Source organism: Stegodyphus dumicola, chromosome 3 (assembly GCF_044657685.1).
Source record: "Stegodyphus dumicola isolate Sdum_Otavi_A_Nest chromosome 3, ASM4465768v1".
In the NCBI taxonomy this organism is placed as follows: domain Eukaryota; kingdom Metazoa; phylum Arthropoda; class Arachnida; order Araneae; family Eresidae; genus Stegodyphus; species Stegodyphus dumicola.
The window spans coordinates 228,339,670-228,360,690 of NC_140770.1; the positions used below are offsets into that span (position 1 = coordinate 228,339,670).

Consider the following 21,021-nt stretch of genomic DNA (forward strand, 5'->3'; position numbering starts at 1 on the left):
AAACATAAACAAACTACATTTGGACATCTCTTTCGCTGAAATAGAAATTTCAGGAAATTTTTCTGAATTAAAATAATTGAAATCTTAAACACTATTTGTTTGATATTACTGCTTAATATCAAATGCTGTTAAAGAGTCAATTTTTCTTCACAAATGATAAAAGCACAGATTCGTATAATTTAAATATTTCAATTTAGTTAAACCACCCAGAAGCTGTTATTTACTTAAAGCTTGTTGCTGTTCCATGTGAAACCATGGAATTTGTGTGAGGCCACCAGAAACTTTTCGTTTTCTGTGAAGGCATACCTTTCTTCATGGAATTTCGTAATTTAACTAAGCAACCAACGACGATAGAACATAAGATTTTCGCTCCAACATTATAAATAATAACTTCTATAATATGGCCATGCATCAATTATGAAGATATCATTAATTTTTCCTCAAGAAAAAATGCATAATGTTAATGAACCGAAAGATAAGAAAATTTTGATGTCATTGTAAATATTAAACTCACGTGAAATTGTTTAAATAAGGAATTTCAATTTTTAACATAGTCCTAATCTTCACATTATTTCTGTTCTCGCATATATTCTATATTTAATCTAGCTTCTTATTTATTGATCATGAATGCCTGCGTAAGGTTTGAAGTTATAGCTATTTTATTTACAATTCATCGAAACCTCGCCCATGCTCAGTTCAACTGACACGTCAATTTTAATATTACTAGAGTAAAATTAACAAACATTTAAGCAAATGTCAGAACATTTAAAGCTTATTACCATTTAGATATGAAGTCTTTGTTAATTTCGCATTATTTTACCTTTCAAATAATTTTATGAAATATGATATTTTATTTTTTTATACTCTTTTTAAATCATGCGTACATGTAGTTGCTTTTTTTTCATATTCTCTGAAACGTTTCCTCCATATCAATTTATTCATTCTCGCTGAAACTAAAAGAGTTCCCTTTCAAGGTTTAAATAATTTATTATTATGTCCGGTTATAAGGTATTTCTCCCACTTCCCTAGCGTGCCTTCGTGGTGTAACGGTAGCATGCTGAGCCGGTATTCCAGAGGTCCGTGGTTCGATTCTTGGCGAAGGCGGTTGCATATTTTTCATATTTCCCGCTTCCGAATAAATCCTAATGTCCCTACAGTGGCGCCCGAATTAAAAGGGTTGTGGATGATGATTCTCCACACCCAGGATTTGGCGACTAGTTCCCTAAAACCCTAGTCGCCCTTTAAAAAGGGGAGTATATAAGGTATTTCTCCCACTTCCCTAGCGTGCCTTCGCGGTGTAATGGTATCACGCTGGACCGGTATTCCAGAGGTCCGTGGTTCGATTCTCGGCGAAGGCGGTTGCATATTTTTCCACCTTTTCTGCTTCCAATTAACCTAATGACTCTACACGGTTTGAAATTTGGTTTTGGTTGTATACCTTTGTGAAAGTCAGTACACTGAATTCGGAATAAAATACATTGGTTTAAGTTATTAGGGAATATTCCAATTTCTATCCTGATAATTAACTTAGCTCGAGGAGGAAATAGTATGAGCTTCAAGAAATTTTATCAAGGAGCCGATAAAGGAATAGTGCATTAAAATAACATATGAAACCTGTTCTAGGTTGAATCCAATTTACATTATTGCTGCAACATAGTGGACCGTATTTGGAACATTATATATTTATATTGATATTTCTTTTACCAAATGCTGTACCATCGGCCAGCTCGAATATCATCAAAGAAAATCAGCACGATCGCGATATCTAATTGCAGACATTTACCTTATTTGTAAATTATGGACTCGGTTTCCGAGAGACCTTTTCCTGAAAGGATCGGATAAGGAAAGTCTAGGGTTACTATCTCTAACGCTAATAGGAGACAGATATGTGCAATTACCTTCAAGAGGGAGCTGAACTTCAAGATGAATCGACTACGAATGTAGCTTAACAGCTACTGCGGGAGAGCGGTTGAATTGCACATGCATGTTTGTAAATTGTATTAAGAACAATAGCGATATCATATGAGTACAGGCAATGAGCTGCAAAACATTTCCGTGTATTATTCGGTAATTAAGTAATGAAGTACATATTATTATTCTGCAGTACAGCTGAATGAAACCGCTAAGCGGATGGTTACATGTGTCCTCGGTGTAACATTCCTTTAGCTATTCGAAAATGCAAACTTGCTTGAAACTGCGCAGTTGATAACATGGACTTTTATGAATGTTGTCACAGAGTTTCAGTAACTGATATATATATATATATATATATTATAGTTTGATACCTATTGCTTAAGCCTAAATTGGCTGACGAAATGAGAGTATTATGCGCATTTATTGGTCAGTGGATTTTAAAATTTATATTAGAACGAGCAGGTCTAATATAAATTTTAGGGTCGATGTTATAGGAAGACTCGATAATATTCTCAAACTATCCATCTCTCAACACATTATACTAATTTTAAAGGAATATGGTGTTTATACCCTAATGAAAGGATTTTCTTCACCATAATCAAGGTAAAACATTGCTTTTTACCCTGCATCGCCGTATAAGATAATTGCATTTTCTGTTGAAGACCTAATCTATTCTTATACCTGATTTCTGGACTAGTGTCTGTATTTAGTGTTTTATAGAAAACAATTCTCGTGTAAAATGGTACTCTCTTAGTCTAATCCTAAAAATATAATTAATATTTTCTCACTTTAAAGAAAACCTGTAACACAGTTCTTAGACTATTTATTAAAACTTTATAGTGTATACAGCATCTGAAATTAATATATTAATGTTGGATGTGCATTACTGATTATTTAGTGAGTCTGTAATATAAAATTTCAAAATATATAAATGAAGAAATGGCATTCATTTTATATTTTTAAACTTTCATGTACTAAATTGTCTAGAATTATCTTTGAATAATTAATATTTTTCAGTTTTAAGAATTAAATTGAGTGCGTTTCATACTCAGTATACTATTTCTGTGCTAATTTGAGTATTTCATTATTTTTCCTCCTTTCCTACCCTTCCTTTACCTTCCCCCCATTTTTTTAATGTTCAACATCTCCCTATGAACCCGTTAAACATCTGTTATGCTTCCGCTGTAATTATGCATGAAATATCTGCATAAATCCGTTTATATCACATTAAACTGATATTTCACACACAATTTCTTAAATATTAATTTTAATTTTTTGGAATAATGTTTAATGTACTTAAATATTACCTCATACTGTGATATTAAAATGACAACACATCTCGAATTCTAATACACATCTTAAAATTTCACACACCCCCCCAAAAATGCGTAAATATACATTATCTACCTGATATGCAAATGAATCTATATTTGATCAAACTGTCATTAAAATTGATACCTGCGATAAAACTGCATTATTTTATCATAATTTAATGTATTTGAAAATTAATTCAAACAACTATATGGGCTCTGTTTCCCGAGAGTATTATATTTTTTGATGCGCATGTTATGTGGAATTTTTACTTTTTACCGTTATTATTGCAAAATTTTCAATAAATGTTTGATTAATTTTTTAAATTACATATTACACGTTGCAAATTATAAACTTAATAATAAAATTCTGCAAACTGTTATGAAATAAATTTCAAATAATAACTTACTGAGGCCTGATTTTTCATTACGGTGATAAATACAAATAAAAATAAATAATACACTCATGACAACAATAATTTATGCTATGATTTACTATATTGTGGACAATAATTAACATTTCTATAATAATTCATTATGAAATTTGCCATTATATTTTGAACACGGCTCTCAACAATGTTTTTCTTCTTACAAATTATGTATATAATACACCATAATTAAATTCTTTTACTATACTTGCTTTTTCCTAAACAATATAATATTAATATAAAATGCTGCCTGTTTTCATAACAATCAACAAAACACATATGCTTTAATGCGATTCTATATTATTGTACTGCATTATTGTATGCTACAACAATGTGTTATTATCTTAATATACGTAATAATTAAAATATTAAACTCTAATATAAAACTACAAACATATATATATGTTAAATATAATATGCAATACATTTTGTTATTCTTAAAAATACAATGTTTACGAATATACTAACTATTTTACTAAACTATGTATATTACAATGCAAAAATACTTTACTATGATATATAATGTCTCCCTATATTGATCGACTGTTGCATTTAACTCGTTTCTAAATTCACCTAAACGAAACACTTTCTTAAAATTTTCTTGCGGAAACTTTCAATTTGACGACCACGCTTCACTCCTGCTTTCAATCTTCTTGTCTATCGAACACGCACCTAATCAAATGCCCTATCCGAAAACTTTTTCTATTTCTCTCCACAAACTGAATTTTCTCTGTTCCATTTCCCTCTACCCCACCCGTTCCTGAATCCGAATTACTTCCCGTTTCCTCTTTTTCGACGCGACATTCCTTGCTAACGTTTCTGTTGCTCTTTCCTTCCCCCTCCCGATTACAGGCACCTGCTACTACAACGGCACCTGGTTTATGGAGAAGGAGGAGTTGCCGACTAGGGGCTTGTGTCTGATCTGTCATTGTTTTCCTGGATTCACAGAGCCCAATGCCTTCACATGTTCCGTGATCGATTGTCCGTGGGAAGATTACCACAGGAGGTTTCCAGGATGTACACCGATCTACGCAGACAGAGACTGTTGTCCCATAGGATGGGAATGCGGTATAATCATCAATCTGTAGGCATGCAACCACGCCTTTTATTATGTACCCCTTTCGCAAATATGTCTCTTTGCAACTTCATTTCCCAGTGTGCGTGGTTATCTGAATTTTGCTTCATGAATTCGCCTTAGTTTAAGAGGTTGTCTGTCTTTGTCGCATCAGTGCAATACGTGTGCTTTATTTACTTGTTTCTGCATGCTGTGCATGTAACTAAGTCTTTCTATTGCATCATATTATCAAATACATAAATTTCTTTCAATCATAATTAAAAAGGGGGAGGTTTTTTTTTTTTTTTTTTTTTTTTTAGATAAATTTATTGTTGCACCACATATGCAAGAAGAAAAAGGCTTTCTGTTAATTAATAATTTGTCTAAACTTGAACGAATTAATTTTAAGTGTACAATTTATTTTTACTGCGTATTATGTTTAATTTCGACAAATTTCTTCTAGCTTTTATCTTGAAATTTACAAATGTAAAATGATTTTTTATACATGATTATGAAAGAGAAATTGTCTCCTTTTTACTATGTGACTTTCTTTGTTCAAACAAAAAATGTCTAAATCAATTCAAACATTTGCCACATCTATTTATTTCAGTATAATCTTAATTTTTCAATGTAATTTTAATAATAATACTTTTTCATTATAATTTTCAATATAATCTTAACAAAAGAAGTGGCATAATCTCAACAAAACAACAATGGCGTGAACAAAGATGGCAAGAATTCTACATGTTTATCGTTTACACCATAAAGGCGAAAATTCCCTTTTCTTAAGTTCGATGATTTAATAAGACTAGCTGAAGAAAAAAAGCCTATTGGGTCCACTGCGACTGTACGAAACAAAACGCATATATTAATAAATAAAATAATATTCTACATCAATTTTGATAACATTCTAAGATAAGCAATTTCGTTTTTAATTTGGAATATATCAAGTTCACTTACGTTAAACGCGTACCGAATTATGCTGATTTGAAAAGTCAACCGTCCTGAGTAATCGTGTAGTTTCAGTGGGTAATTAAGATTTTATCAAAATGTAAAATTATTCCTACAGAAATGTGTTGCTAAAAATGTACAGAATAAGGTCATGTTTCTTTATTGTTTGTGAAACCTTAGAATAAAATTCGGCATCATAGAAAACAGAAATTCATCCTAAGAACATTACGACAAATCTGGCATCAAACATTCCAATTAATGAAAATGGAATGCGAGGAACTAGAAGAAAATTCTAATGATGAACTAACACGGAATGAATGCGACCAAAACTCTTAACAACGCTTTATTTGACGTGAATGTTTATTTTAATACTCGAAATCACGTAAGTTCCACATTTTTTGGCGAAGCAAATTTGCGTCCAAATAACCTTGTCATTTCCTGTATTCATTTTCTCAGAAAAATACAGAAAATGTTTGTATTACTGCATTTGAATGATCCCGTGTATTTCAATGACAATGAAACAAAAGGATTTTATTTGACTTTGATATTTCGCCGTTTTTAAGAATCTTTACAAATGTAACTACTGCAGTTTGCAAAAATATTTTCTGAAGAAAATATTTTTATTTATCGCAATTAAGTGAATAGGAATAAATAAGCCAGTGCTTATTTACTTAACTGTAATCAATTCTACAATCTATGTATAATATCTGTCAGTTATAATCATCAGCAAAGTTGAAAAAATTGTGTAAACTATGTCATTCAAAACGTACATATATGTATGTAAATATTTTTTTAAGTTTCCGTTAATTATAAATATGCTAACGATACTCTAAAACGCTCTTTCAGTTATTATAGATTGTAGCATAGATATCACATATAGTAGTGATTGTTCTAAGATGATAAAGATGCCGTACAGATGATAAAGATGATTTTGGCTTGAATTTATTTGTGAAATTGCAAATGATTTCGAAATATGAATTCTTCGAATACTGTCTTGTACACTAGTAGTGAAACCTGCAGTTTTTTATTATAGTCTTGTGACTCTGACATATATGTAAACAAAGCAATTTGGCATCAGATAGCCCATTTAAATCTTTCCACCTTGCACTGAACTCTGCTTGAGAAGGAGTTCGGTATGAACATAATATTCTGACCGAAATGGATGAAAAGATCTCTTGTCAGCAGAAATTTGAAACCTATATTCATTTTTTTCTTTATGTCTGTTGATTTAGATATTTGATTATCTTTGACAAAACTTAAGTTTTTTAGTTCAATAGTTAGAAATCTTCTTTATTGATCAGCATCTTAAAAAATATTATAGCCGCGAATTACATGGTACTGCATGTGCCTTTTTTTACACTATTTTCATTTGTTTATTTTGCATTGAAAGAAATCAAAAACTTAAGTAATTAGTTATCTAATTCATAACCTGAAATTATGAAATCAATTTAGAGTTATTAAGCGCACGTATGGTGTATATATTTTAAATGTATATTTCCAAAATCTTTAAATCTAATAATCTTCTTGACTTCTGACACATTAGTGTGTAAAACGATGCGTGCAATGTTATTGAACGGTATGCAGAATACAAATTCTCGATTATACTGCTTACTGTTTTTCTCTTTTCGTAACTACAGGCATATAATGTCTGTAGACAGGCTGTTTATTTTGTTAAAACGTAGATTTTGAATATTAAAAAAATGTCATGGAACACCTTTTAAAGCACTAGAAGAGAATTAAAATTTATGAGTATTCCTGAAAACGTTTCCCAAGCAAATACAGAGGCAATCTCATCTTAGCTGAATCAGAACATGCTAAACTCGTCTTTATGTGGATGAATACGTCTCGGTAGTTCATAATCATTTTTTTTTTTTTTTTTTTTTTTTTTTTTCAGATTACGGAACACAAAATCCGGTGCAACAATTGTCTAAAGATCCCCAGTGCGACTGCGAATGGCGGTATTTGAAGCATTATGAAGCTAAGGGTTGTCGGCCTGTTTACGAAGAGAAACCATTAAGCGGAAAACCATCCTGCACATGTCCCTGGAGGTTTGACTGCTCACAGGCCGACGAAATACATGCCGACGATAGAGGTATACCTAAACAAAATTATATTATAATTTATTCCCCTAAATGAAAATACCTATGTTTAAGATATAAGCCATTTGCAGTAATTGTATTGATCAGGGTTAACATTTAAGAGCCCAGAGACTAAGATATGCGCGTTTTAATGGTGAAATATAAGCTTAATAAATACTCTTGCATTTATGTATGTTCTCTTTGCTTATGAAAAATAAAACTTGCTACTGATCAATTTATTAAATAAGACTTTTTTTTATATTATACTTGTATATACATTTTTTAGTTTTACTGAAAGAAATAACCCAAGAAATATATCTTTAAATTTATTCATTAGAAATTCTTAATGTAGTAATAACTGGTAATGAAATACTCTCACAGCAAGATTTCTTAACTGTCATTTGTAGTATTGTTTTTTACAGCTCGTTTAAAAGTGTGGATTTGTGGAAGATTCGTTCTTAAAATAGTAGATTAGCCGCGTGACTGCTTGCTTGAAAACTGTTTAGGCCGTTAAACTGCAATCAGCATATTAAGATCGGATTACAATTTTTCTGAAATTATTTGAATTTCAAGAAAATATAAAAATCAAAACTATTCAAAATTTATACTTTTTTTGAGTTTGAAATAATATTTTGAGTTTTGAATATTTAATGGTAAACTCATCGTGGTTTTGTTGTATTTCGAAAATTTTCAGAATTCAGTTTATTGATTTTATTTCCTTCTGCGAAGTAAAGAAAGTATCGTAAGAGTGAAAAATTTCGGGCATAATATTTCAACAAAAATATCCATTGTGACCACTCTCGAATCGATTTGAACGATGTCTGATATCTGTACTTACGTACAGAATAAAGAGTTCTTCTTTCTAAAACGGATTGTAAAATAGATTCGGAAGAGAATTTTTTGGTGACGTTTGTACATCACGCATACATGTATCTTGCATAACTCAAAACCGAGTAGTCATAGAATGTTAAAATTTTGTATATGGGGCTGCTTGTTTGTACACCTGCATTTTTCATTGCAATCGACTGCACCAAACATGTATAAACTTGCCACTCTGTTGCCTGGCTCGGTGAGCTCAGTATTTTTATTTTTTTATGTTGATATATTGTGTATTTTCTGATTTAAAAGTGGTTGAATTATGTTGTTTTTATGTTCCGTTTAAGATTTTTATGCCTTTGGTTAATCTGCATGCAATATTTGTAAAGTTATAAACAATATAAATGTTTAAGTGGCGCTAAGCCTAACGAAGCCGCCATTTGTTTAAATTTAAAACTCTTAGTAGAATAGTCAATTAAGTCAGCTGGTGCACCAACTTCAGTGTCTTTTTTCCCAGTAGGACCAAAAGTTGCCTTTCAGTTTTGTGTACCTCTGCTCGCTGGCTTTCGCATAGAATTTAATTCATTTGTAAAAATATAGTTTTTAATTGTTTTGTTCTCTATTTTTTTTTTTTTTTTTTTTTTTTTTTTTTTTTTTTTTTTAAGGTTTTTCTGTGTTTTACAGTTTGTAATGAGGATTGAGTTTTTATGTATTTTTGCCTTGTCGCGAAGTGAGAACTGAATTAATCGAATGAGAAATATATCTCTAATGAAATTCGAGGAAATAAGTGTAAATGAAATGCAGAGAAAAATGTGCGTAGGCAATTGAAGGAAATCCTGTGGTTTCCACATCAAATATTTTAATTTAAAGAATTAAAGCATACAAGTTTGTCACTTGTACTTTCAGCAATAATTCACAATTGTTTAAGAATTCGTGTATTTAGAAAAATTTCGGCTTTATCTCGCCTAACACGTTTACTCATGCAGAATAATCGAAATACGCTCGAAATCAAGAGAATTTTATCAAAAACTAAGGCAACCGATTTTCTCTAATTTTAAGTTGTTTTGCCTATTTTTATATTAATTTAAATACTTTGCCTATTTTTTACCTATTTTTAAACGGATGTTATCCTTTTAAAAATTTCGATATGTAGAGTTTAATCGTCTTATTTCTACAGTTGTAGACCTCATTTGTAAACTTGTGCAAATTTAATAGTGATTTTATGAGGTGTATATTTTTTTAAATTTATTTTTAAGGAATTTGATCAATATCTGTTTTTATATTTATTTTCAGTCTGTGTGTACAAAAAACATGTCTATCCTGTGGGAAAGAAAATAGAAACAAGTAATCCATGCGAATCATGTTCTTGCGTCACAGATTACTTCACGCAGGCTGCTACCATATCTTGTACAACTACAGAGTGTCCTTCTGTTTATTCACAGACGCCTTTACCAGAAGGCTGTCATTATGTCTACAAAGAAAACGAATGCTGTCCTACTAGAGTAGAATGTCGTAAGTTTTAAGAGTACTTTATTTAATTCCTTATCCAATTAAAAATTTTATTTTTATACGCATATCAGGGTGTAATTTCCCTGTGTATAAAAATCATAAACAAATAATCTCCATGCTTATGTACATTACTTTTAACACTAGAAGTTTCATAAAAAGTAATCATACATGTTTGTTATGAAATAAATATTAACTCTCAAATTCAGCTTCATAATCTTCAAAAATAAATGCAAGATATGCTTCTATGATTTAGAAAAGTAAGTAACTAATTTATACTTAACTAACTGCAATCAAACTTAAATTGCAGCGCGTAAACTTCTGAGAAAATGATAGAGTAACATTTAGTTATTCTTTTTCCTGAAAGATGGCAGCACTGAAATATTTCATACTACTTCAAGAAGGATTTCAGAATTTTGAATTCTTTGCTTTTGAATTTTTTGCTTTATTTTGCTTCAAGAAGGATTTTCCATAAAAAATATTTTAATAATTAAAATATTTATAATTAATTAATTTATTTATATAATGTTTTCATTTTACAGCTGCGGCTCAGAAGGATAATGAATACAAAAGTAAGTAATGATTAGAATGTTTATGTAATTTATTATAACATTCATTGTAATAATTCTTTGCATGCTTCTTAGGCTTGGTGTTTAAAATTTGGGTGCGCTTTAAAATTTTATTAACTCCGCTTGCCTGTGAGGTTGCAATGGAACATTTCGTTAACCTCAATAATTATTTTACATGTGTGCTAATCGAAACATTTCCGTTTGAGAGCTTACAATTTGACAAGTTCATCTCATTTTGGAAGACATTGGCATCAATTTTAAGACAGTTTTCCCACTGATAAATCTGTTTAAAACTGCTTTGCTGATCGTAGGCCATCATCTGCAAAATGAAAGGGTTTGAAAGAGCCCTCTTTAAAGCAACATTCAATCGGAATCGTCTTTCTTTAAAAGATTCTTTTGGGTTGAATTCTTCCCTCCAGAGATCTCAGTTGCGTACAAGATATCTTTGACTTTTGACAGCATTCTGTTTCTGCTTCAGGCCCTGTTCGTATCACGAAGAAATGAATTCTTGCTCGCTAGAGTGAGAACTTTAAGTTAAGAAGTTTCGTTGCATTTTAAAATCGCTCAATTTCATACGACGAGATATCTGAAGTATTCACTGGGATGCAGCGTAATACCTGTTACATTCTTTTAAATCTTTAATAAAGGGTAGCCCAAGGTCAACTTGATTTGGAAGTGTATGGTAACCAAAACGTCATCATGCGAATACCACATATGTTTCTCAAAATCCTGATAGTAGAATGTTTTATTAAAGCCTTGGCTCATTCGCAGCCCTTACACTGGGAAACAGTATATGCCGCCAGTGCCATTTTCCGTTATCCAACGGAATTTTCTTTATCACCGCATGTAACATTTTTGTTACTGTATAAACAGTTTCGGTCTTAGGTACTAGGGGGACTTCAGTTCGAATTTGTTTAGTAAGCCTGAGCTGAAGTTTTTTTTTTTTTTTTTTTTTTTGTCTAAAACATAGTAGAATAAAAGTCTTGAGCTTCCAAAGAGTAATTCTTTTGAATGGCTCCCGGCAGAATTCATTAACCTAGTCATAAAGCCAGTCCTTTTATTAAATATCGTTTCATCTGCTTGTTAAATAGCAGCTACATTAGTACATATAGCTAGTTAGTTATAAAAACAAAATTTGCATTTCATGATATTTAAAATTTGAAGCCATGTTTAGAACTGTATTGCTTCAGTACACGTAACGTTAGCATAACTAATTTACAATTATGTGTATATCAGATTTTAATACAAACATTCATATGCGTGTAAACTACTTAATCATCGATGTCACCTTTCACTATTTTACAGTTCCTACCTGCGAGTACAAGAGTAAAATGTATTATGAAGGTGAACAGATTTACCCCGACGAAGATCCGTGCTTAATATGTTTATGCAACCAAAACTGGACGGGGATCAATAGCACAAGTTGCAGGCAACACGATTGCATGCTGGAGAGAGATTCGAGGAAGTTGAAGCAAGGATGCATTCCCATATATCACGAGAAGACATGCTGCCCCATCGATTATCATTGCGGTGAGCGTGCGTGTCATTGATTACAAAATTGCTCTCAGCTTATTATTTTATGAAAAGGCAAATAATGAGAGAAAGATTGTCTATTTCCAATTCGGGGTTTACTTTACCCATCTAGCAAGAAGAGTTATTCTTTAACAAAACATTTTTCATTTCCCAATTTATAAGATTCGATATTAAATATTAAATAAATCTAAATGTATCATATTTTAAATTACGTCCAAACAGGCGTTTTTCTAACGTTTTGTGTGTTACTCTTATTTATTAAATATCATATTTTACGTACTCAAGCAATAAAATTCAGTTCAAGAATAATATCGAAAATTAATTTTAAAATGAGCATATCTTTAGAATTTCCGAAACAGAGTCTCGCGCGCAGGAGATAAAAATGTTTTTTTTTTTTTTTTTTTTTTCTTTTCTTTTTCGTACAGGGTTGCCATTACCCGCTTTGAAATCGTTTAGTTTTTTAATGAAAAATTCACTGAAGTGTTTGAAAATCTTAAATCGATAGTAAAACAAATTTCAAATTCAAGTTAGGGCTTCCACATTCTCATATTCTTAAGAAGATTACGTTATTCAAATTTTGATGGCTCTAGGTACCGTTGTTTTATCAGAATGCGAGAAACATACATACATTTATGCAGATTTTTCATTATTTAGTTTCTTTAAATATAAGACAGGGCGATAATATATGGTGGTAACTATTTGAAAAGTGATACAACCTTTTAAAGTTTTCAACGCAAAATGCCGAAACGAAATTAATATTCCTTCAGGGCAAATTGCCCCTTCTGACTACTGCTAATAATAATAATAACAATAATAACAATAATAACAACAGTAATAATAATAATAATTAAAATGCTTTAACCATGCTTCAGGACTTCTTGTTACTAACTGAACTTACTTCGTTTTAGTGTTTCAATTAAACTTGTTTTATTATTAGTAGAGAAATTTGTTTTAAATATTGTGTAATTATTCTTCCTTTGTTCCATTTATTTTATCACTTACTGATTTCCTTTATAATTTTCAGCCGATGATGATTTTGACTTCAAAGGAAATCGCGGGCCAAGTTTTAAATCGGATGACGATGAAGGTAGGTAAAAAAGACGTCGTTTTGGTCGATTTTTTTACTTTCTATTGTTGAATGATAATTATTGTTTCCCATGGCTTGCTTTCAATAAATAAACAAATATACAGCTTCATATCTAACTCTCTGTCCATTGTAAGTTTTATCTAACCTCTTCGAGCATTCAATTGTAGCCTGTATATTTTTTAAATAGTAATTTAATTTAATAGTTGTAACAATGTGCTTAAAAAAAAAGATTTATATGTTAAAGATGTTACTTAACAATATGGTCGGAGTTTGGGGAATTATCAAATAACATCGGAGTCATATAGTTTTATCCTCTCAAGTATAAACAGCAGAGACAATAGGGTATTACCCACTCAATTTATTTTAATTTATACCTTAAAAATGCTCTAAAGATATAAATGTATACGTATTGCAATGCGAAGATTTTATTCTGATTTCTTAATTGCAGTACCATCTCCATTTTCTACAAACATTACTTAAACAAAAGACTTTATATAAAGTAACAAATGCAAAGGAAAAACGGTTTTTTAAATATCCTAATTTTAACAACATAAGAGATTAACGATTAGAAAAAATTTAGTTCATTGTAATGAAATAAATATTTGATACATAAGAGTTGGACTATGTGTGGTAGTATCAGTATGGAGAAATAGCATTTGCAGAACATTAAAATTACATTTGGCGACAGACTCTTTTTGCTAAACGGGGCCCACCAGCGGCCGAGTGGTAAAGTTGCTGAACACTGGTAGTTCGGTCCGAGGTTCGAATCCCGCAAACGGGCTGGCTGCATGGGCGTTTTCGTGGTTTTTCCCATGTGTAACGTGTATACGAGCCAGTTTCCCTTAGAAAGTCCTCCACGAAAGGCATCCCTCCCTTTAGGCAGATAGCCCTCGAGGCTTTGCCATAATCACACACACACTTTTTGCCAAACGTACAGAGTTCATAAATGTAGGTATATTTTACCATCTTATAATGCAGAAAACAAGGTAATGTCTTATAACGTAGAAAATATTATAAGTATACTTTACCATCTTACAAACTAGAATGTAAAGATCTTAATAAACAATTACATTGTTTGTCAGTCAGCTATTCCCATTATTTTCCTATTAATTATATGCTTTATTTATCATCTTCCAACTGATCGCGAATAGGTTTTGAAATCATTATTAACTTTAATTTGATAGTAAAGGGTGCAGGTTATTGAAACTATTGCAGTTGCAAATATTAGAAACCTAATATTATAAATTTAGATTTGAATGTGTATTTTGAAATTGTTATTATTTAAGGATCATATTAGCCAGTTTAATTAAAATGTTTTCTGTAATTCATACCTTAAAGAATTTAATTAGGCAAATGAACATATGCTAAAATTGAGTTTATGTGATACATAGTTTCGAAATAATCTCAAGTGCCAACTTTTTAAATATGCCAACTATATGCAATGCATATTTTTAGACAAAATTTGTATGAGCAGCACAAAATTACACAGCTTGGTCTTCGATAAATATTTGTCAATATAAACACTGTAGGGAAAAATTATTGATATAACTCCTTTTGGAATTAATGCGTTTTTAAAAAGTCAGCTGAAAAATAGATAAGAAATAATTTAATTTTAAATTTTTACTTTATTAGATGTAACAAAAAATACGCATCAGAACTAAGTGTTAAAGATTTAGCTTAGTTTATTTATGGCATTATTTAATTATGGTAAAGCACTCGAGGACTATTTTCTAAGGGAAGATATGCCTTCGAGGAGGACTTTCTAAGGGAAACTGACTCTTATACATGTTACACATGGAGAAAACCATGAAAATGATCATTCAGCTAGCCTGTTCGCCGGGATTTGAGCCCCGGGCCGAACTACCTGGGTTTAGCGAGTTTACCGCTTGGCTGCTGGTGGGCTCTTAAATGTTAAAGAAACTTCTAATAAGAAGAGGTTAAGTTAGGTTAGTTAACAATCCTAGGGCTATCTGTCAATGGCAAGAAATGCATCCGCAAAGGACGTTTGAAGGTTAAGTGGCTAGTATTCGCATTACGCATGGGAAAACTGAAACATTTAGCAGTCAGCCCATTCGTCAAGATTTGAACCTGGATCGAACTAAAAGTGTTCAGTGATCTTTACGTTCTGCCTTTAATACGTGATAAGCAAAAGGAATCGATGTAACATAATGCCGATTCCTGTTGTTAATTATTTATTCTCTTGAACAGAATAATTATGATAAACTTGAGCAGAATTAATTTACACAATATGAGATTTCTTTATCTGCTTGTAATTAATGCTTTGGAAAATAACATTGGAAATGCATAACCTGAAACCTATTTACCTCAGGAAAAAGTGTCATCCGTTAAGAATTTTCTAAAAAGGTCGAAATTGTGAGAGACATTAGCATCTACAAGTGCAATAATATAACATCGAATATGCTGTTACTATTTTTTAAAAATGAATATAAATTTAAACTTCAGAGCGTAATATATAGAAGGGAATTATTTCGAATTTCAGCCATCAATTTTACATTTCTTTTCCGAACGATTAGACGTGTTATTAAGAATGTTAATTAAAGAAACTTTGAACGTAATATCTAAGTAATTCTTCGCTATACTACATTGAGTGTCCTAATTGTAACCGCTAAATTTTGTTCATAATCTAGGTTGTAGAAAATTCATTAAAATGAATGACGTAGATTTAACTAATATGAAAATTTAGCCGAAAAGAAAGAAAATATAACTCCATTTTAAATTTTAGCCCGTGTTTCTGCTGCATTTACCTCCTTGTTTCCTTTGCTTCCAACAAAAATATAGATAAGTCACTTATACTTTGGAATTTACATAATAATTATTTATCATTCTTGAATATCTTAAAATTTCATTAATGATGATGTCTTTATAAATTATTATATGACTACAAGAGTTATCAGATTTGCATACTATTATTCATAGTTGCTGATTTTAGCTTCTTTGAAAGCTGAAGCAAGTTTGTATAAGTAAAAAGCATGTACTTCTATGTTACTTCATATCACAATTTTAGAATATTTCTCAAATTATAAATATGTTATATTATCTGTGTGTTTGTGTATGGATGGGAAGCAATTTAAACAGTATAAAAAATCCAGAAACACATATAAGCATTACTTCCTTACTCATATATGTTTGTGATTTTGGAAGATAATTGAACCTGATTACTGTAACTTATTTATAAAGAAGAAAATGTTTGAGAAAATGTATAAAATTTACTGGTGTGATACATTTCTTAACGTTCTATGTACACAAAATAAACTTAAAATGTTTCGGGTTTTAACTCGAATAGGAATCAGTTTCCATAAAAAAGTGCCTCCAACAAGTAGTTGATGACAGTTGTAATATTTGACGGCTATGCTGTTATCAGTAACATGTAACTTGTGATCTATGGTAATTGACATATAATATATGTACATCTTAAAGTTAATATAAAAATAAACTGAAACGAGCTTAAATGAAACGTATGCTATTATGCTTCGTATGCAGTAAAACTAACTAATTAATATGAAACAAGCCGTATCAAATTAAAAACAAAATCTGAATAAAGAAAAGCATGCAAAATATTACTTACATAAAATAACATTAAAGAGCAAATAGTTGCTTCTTTAAAACAATCACATAATCACATATTTTTTATATAAATATATAAATAATTTTATAAAATAATGGAAATATTCAATATGAAGAATTTGCATTATTACTCATTTTCTACTTTTGATTAATATTCATATTTATAGTGTGATGTATGACAGTTTTCAACAATTGGTAAATCAAAACGTTTAGCAGTTCTGAAACTGCAAAAGAATTACAACATAATGTTGAGCTTTCCAATGTAAATTAAGTTCTCCATAATTAATTTTTTTTAATATTTCCAAAATATTTTAAAACTATTCATGCTTAGAAATTTTCTAGATGTATTATCGATTATATGAATGCTCTTAAACGTGTATATTTAAAATGTGTATTTACTATTTTATTTATAAATTTAGCTGCATTCTTTCACAAAGGCTAAAACTTCTACTGATATTTAAAATTGATTATTAATTAAATAAATAATTAGAAAGTTCGATAAATCCATTTTAATCACTCTTGTTGTTGATAATTAGTGCAAGTGAGTTTTCTAGTTCAGTAAGTTAGAAAAAATTATTTTTAAGGAATATATTCAAAATATTTTCATAAGAAATATTTTCATAAACATGTTATTGGTACATATATATATATAAAGCTTTCGATATGGCTGAGAAGACAGTAGTGGCTGAAGGTAAAAGCTATGATGACGCAGTTAACACAACGGAATTTGAAGTATCACAATCTGTATTGTCACGCATTAAAACCATCTTAGAAGACATTTATCCAGGCATTATGAAATACGATAATTTTTATATACACTGGTTTTAAAAGTAAGGAGCAAGCATTTAAGCAAAGCAGTGCGATATTGGCAGAGCAGAAGTTAGGGAAGGGAAGAATAGCCAAGAGTATTTATGCTAAGTCTGATGCATAAGTACAACTAATCTGTGTTTGGTCAATTTTAGTTGTTATGTAACATGGAAGGATCTCGAATTTGGGAGAACAGATGAATTTAAGAGGGAGAACACCAAATCTAGAATAGTTCGCCAATTATTCTTAAAGCAGCCATCGTATGTTGTTATATCTTAAATGTATTACTTTATTTTGCATGTACATACATATAACAAAATAAGGTATGTGCTGGTCATCATTACATTTTTGCGCATCGGATTTATTTCTAAGATTAATAAATCTTAATGGATAATAAGGCGTGACTCATTCCATTCCGATACCGTCAACAATAACGATGGTCAATATAGCTCATTGTAATTTGAATGAAAATAGAAAACTCTACCTGAAAATAAGTATGCATTGCGGGTACGATATTTGATCAATAATCTAAAGTTAATACCTTCGAATATAAGGCATGTACCATAGCGCTCGAATAGTTAAAGCCGCAGCAGTTCTGGAATAAGCCCCTCGCATATGAGCTTCCAGGAATTTTGCCACTGGCTCGCTTACCGAAGCCGGAATCGTCTATCTGCATAGAAGATTTGGAAGCAGTTCCCAACCTCAGTGCGAATATATTCCATTTTTCCAGGAAATTCGACCATGAAATCATACCTTTCAAGAAAATAAGCTCTAAATTATTATTTTACTACGTGAACAACAAAGGTTACACTCCTTAAATAATTTTATTTGTTAACAAATATTCAGTCTATCCCATTCTGTCTAGAAATGATCCTAACTTAAGCGTGGATTATTTAGCTATGTAATAAATTTCTAAGAAGTTTCAGTTGGTTTGCAGTAGTTGAAATCATATTGTAATATTGTTTCCATTATTTTAGATTGCAAATGTGATATTCAAAAAGAAATCTTAAAGTAAAATAGACAGCAAAAACAACTTTCAGTCTGAAAACTATGTCCTCGAAGAATTATTGCTAAAAACTTTATATTCATATCCTTTTAATTAAAAAATATGCAAATATTTCTTTGTTATTTTAAAATAAGGCCGTTGTCTACTGTGTTCCGCTCGTACAGGGTGGTTATAATAAAAGTGACCCTATTCAGACTCCGCCAGAATCTGTTCTACTTTAAAAGGTATTTTACCCGCCTTCTTAGCATGCCTTCGTCGAGTAGTAGTCAGGACGTTTGGTGCGTATTCGAGAGGTCCACGGTTCGAGTCCCGGCGAGGGAATTGTTCATTTTTCACATCTCTTGCTTCGAAATAACCTGTCTCTACAGTGGCGCCAGAACTAAAAAAGGTGATAAATAATGATTCTTCATCACCATGATTTGGATATTGAATTTCCTAATTCCCAGTTGCCCTTTAAAAGGGGATGTAGATAAGGTATTTCTCCCGCCTTTTTAGCATGCATTCGTGATGTAGTGGTCAGGCGCGTGTTCGAGAAGTCTGTGGTTCGAGTTCCGGTGAGGGTATTGCTCATTTTTCATCTCTCCTGCTTCCAAAAAATCTTTATATCTCTACAACTTATTGAATTTTGATGAAATTTGTTATATATGTTATATGGACCATGGGGAAATGATTTCTACAATAAAAATAATTCAAATTTTAAACACCAGGGGGAATTGTATTGCCTAAAGGAGGACAAAAAATCTATCAGCATCATTAAAATTTATTCAGTTACAGAATGTTCTCAGTGTCTGCTCCATTGACATCAAATGCGTATTGAAAGCGCATTATAGTGTGTTCAAAGGCAGCGCTAAGTAACCCTCGAGAGGTCCCAGAATGATTTTCTGGCTCTGAGTGCAAGTATCTTTAAAGGTTTCACTAATTTGCATAAGGAATTTTTGAAAATCGCCATCCACTGGCCAAAGTTTGAACTATATTATTATTGCAGAAATCTTTTCCCCGTAGTCCATATAACGTATATAGCAAGTTTTATCAAACTCCAATAGGCAGAACGAGTTCTACAAGGATCTGAATAGGATCACTTTAATTATAACCACTCTATATAATTAAATGATTATTGCTGTATAACATCAAAAATGAATTAAAATAGTTTAAATTCTTAAAATTTAATAATTTATTTCCGCATTTCTTTCTTGAATGTAAGTGATGTGAGCAGAAAGTTTTGACTTTAAAAAAGTTGCATCACTCTTTGCATAAAAATTTTGTACGTTATTACGAAACTGCATTATGATCATTGGGTTTCATCTTAAACGCAAACGAAAATATAGGGAAAAACGTGAGGGAGAAATTTTTGCAATCAATATATTGTTCACTTCTGAGTCGATCTCTAAGAATATTGGAAAGGCATTTTATTTAGTTTACTAATGGTATAAAATACTGTCCACAAAATGTTATTAAGAAGTGTAGGCAAAATAACTTTCAAGTTATTTAGTTTCTTATTCGGTTGAGCAATGTATTTTTATAGCATGAAAAAAATGCATAAAAGATTTTAAAAAATATGCTTAGTTTAATTCCCCATACTTGTTTTATACCTTTCTTTAGACAGGGTTTTATTTCTAAAACTGAAACAATACAACACCTCTTTGGGGTATTAAATTAAATCTCTTTTAGACAAAGTGAACATAGTGAAAAAAAAATGAACAGCAACTAAAATAATTTAAAACAGAGTTTAAAGCTGTTCTTTTTCTCTGCAAAGATTTTTATTTCTTTCCCGAAGTCGCCTTTTAGTCTAAGTTTCTTTTATACTTTCACAAACTTTGTTTGGAAAAAGTTAGGAGTAAAGGCGAAGTTCAAAACAAACATTAGCACTGCTGAGAAATATTCCCGAAACAATCATTTTTGTCTATCGTGAGTGTGAAAGATGATTCTTTGAGTGAAGTAACTCTACTCATTGTTTATTCTAAGAATATTTGATTTATCCTTATATGTTCAGAAAATTGGATACTATAGTATTGCATCGCTTTACTGGTGCCTGTTTGAAATACATCTGAAAATGGATTTCTTATTTTAGAAATATTTAAAAAAGCAATAAGTACAATTGAAAAATAAATTAAGTTATGCAACCATCATGTCTACGCTATCCAGTTTATATTTATCCATTTGTGGGGTTCCAACATTTTATCTAACAGCTAAGTGTGTAGGAACCTCGTGGCGAATAATCGCTTTAGTTCAGAAACAGAAACGTAAAACTCAAGAAGAGTTAATTAATTAAACTTTATTTCTGAAAATAAGAACTTCACAGTTGGCTCCTTTCTCAGAGCTTACAGCAAAGCCTCCACTTGGGTTGAATTCAATAAGAAATAAATCTTAACTAATGCTT

At 31.0% G+C, this 21,021-nt stretch overlaps 1 protein-coding gene across 6 annotated transcripts in view; it reads left to right on the forward strand.

Moving 5' to 3' along the window:
• Positions 1-21,021, forward strand: part of LOC118180825 (uncharacterized) — a 200,430-nt gene that overhangs the window by 121,141 nt on the left and 58,268 nt on the right. For 3 of the 6 annotated variants that reach the window (XM_035349880.2, XM_035349883.2, XM_035349882.2), the window contains exons 3-8: positions 4,505-4,720; positions 7,552-7,749; positions 9,845-10,063; positions 10,600-10,629; positions 11,932-12,162; positions 13,184-13,246. In XM_035349880.2, coding sequence (XP_035205771.2) covers positions 4,505-4,720; positions 7,552-7,749; positions 9,845-10,063; positions 10,600-10,629; positions 11,932-12,162; positions 13,184-13,246 — 957 coding nt within the window. The remainder of the gene's footprint in view (positions 1-4,504; positions 4,721-7,551; positions 7,750-9,844; positions 10,064-10,599; positions 10,630-11,931; positions 12,163-13,183; positions 13,247-21,021) is intronic. The other 3 variants (XM_035349881.2, XM_035349886.2, XM_035349885.2) reach the window with 3 other exon arrangements.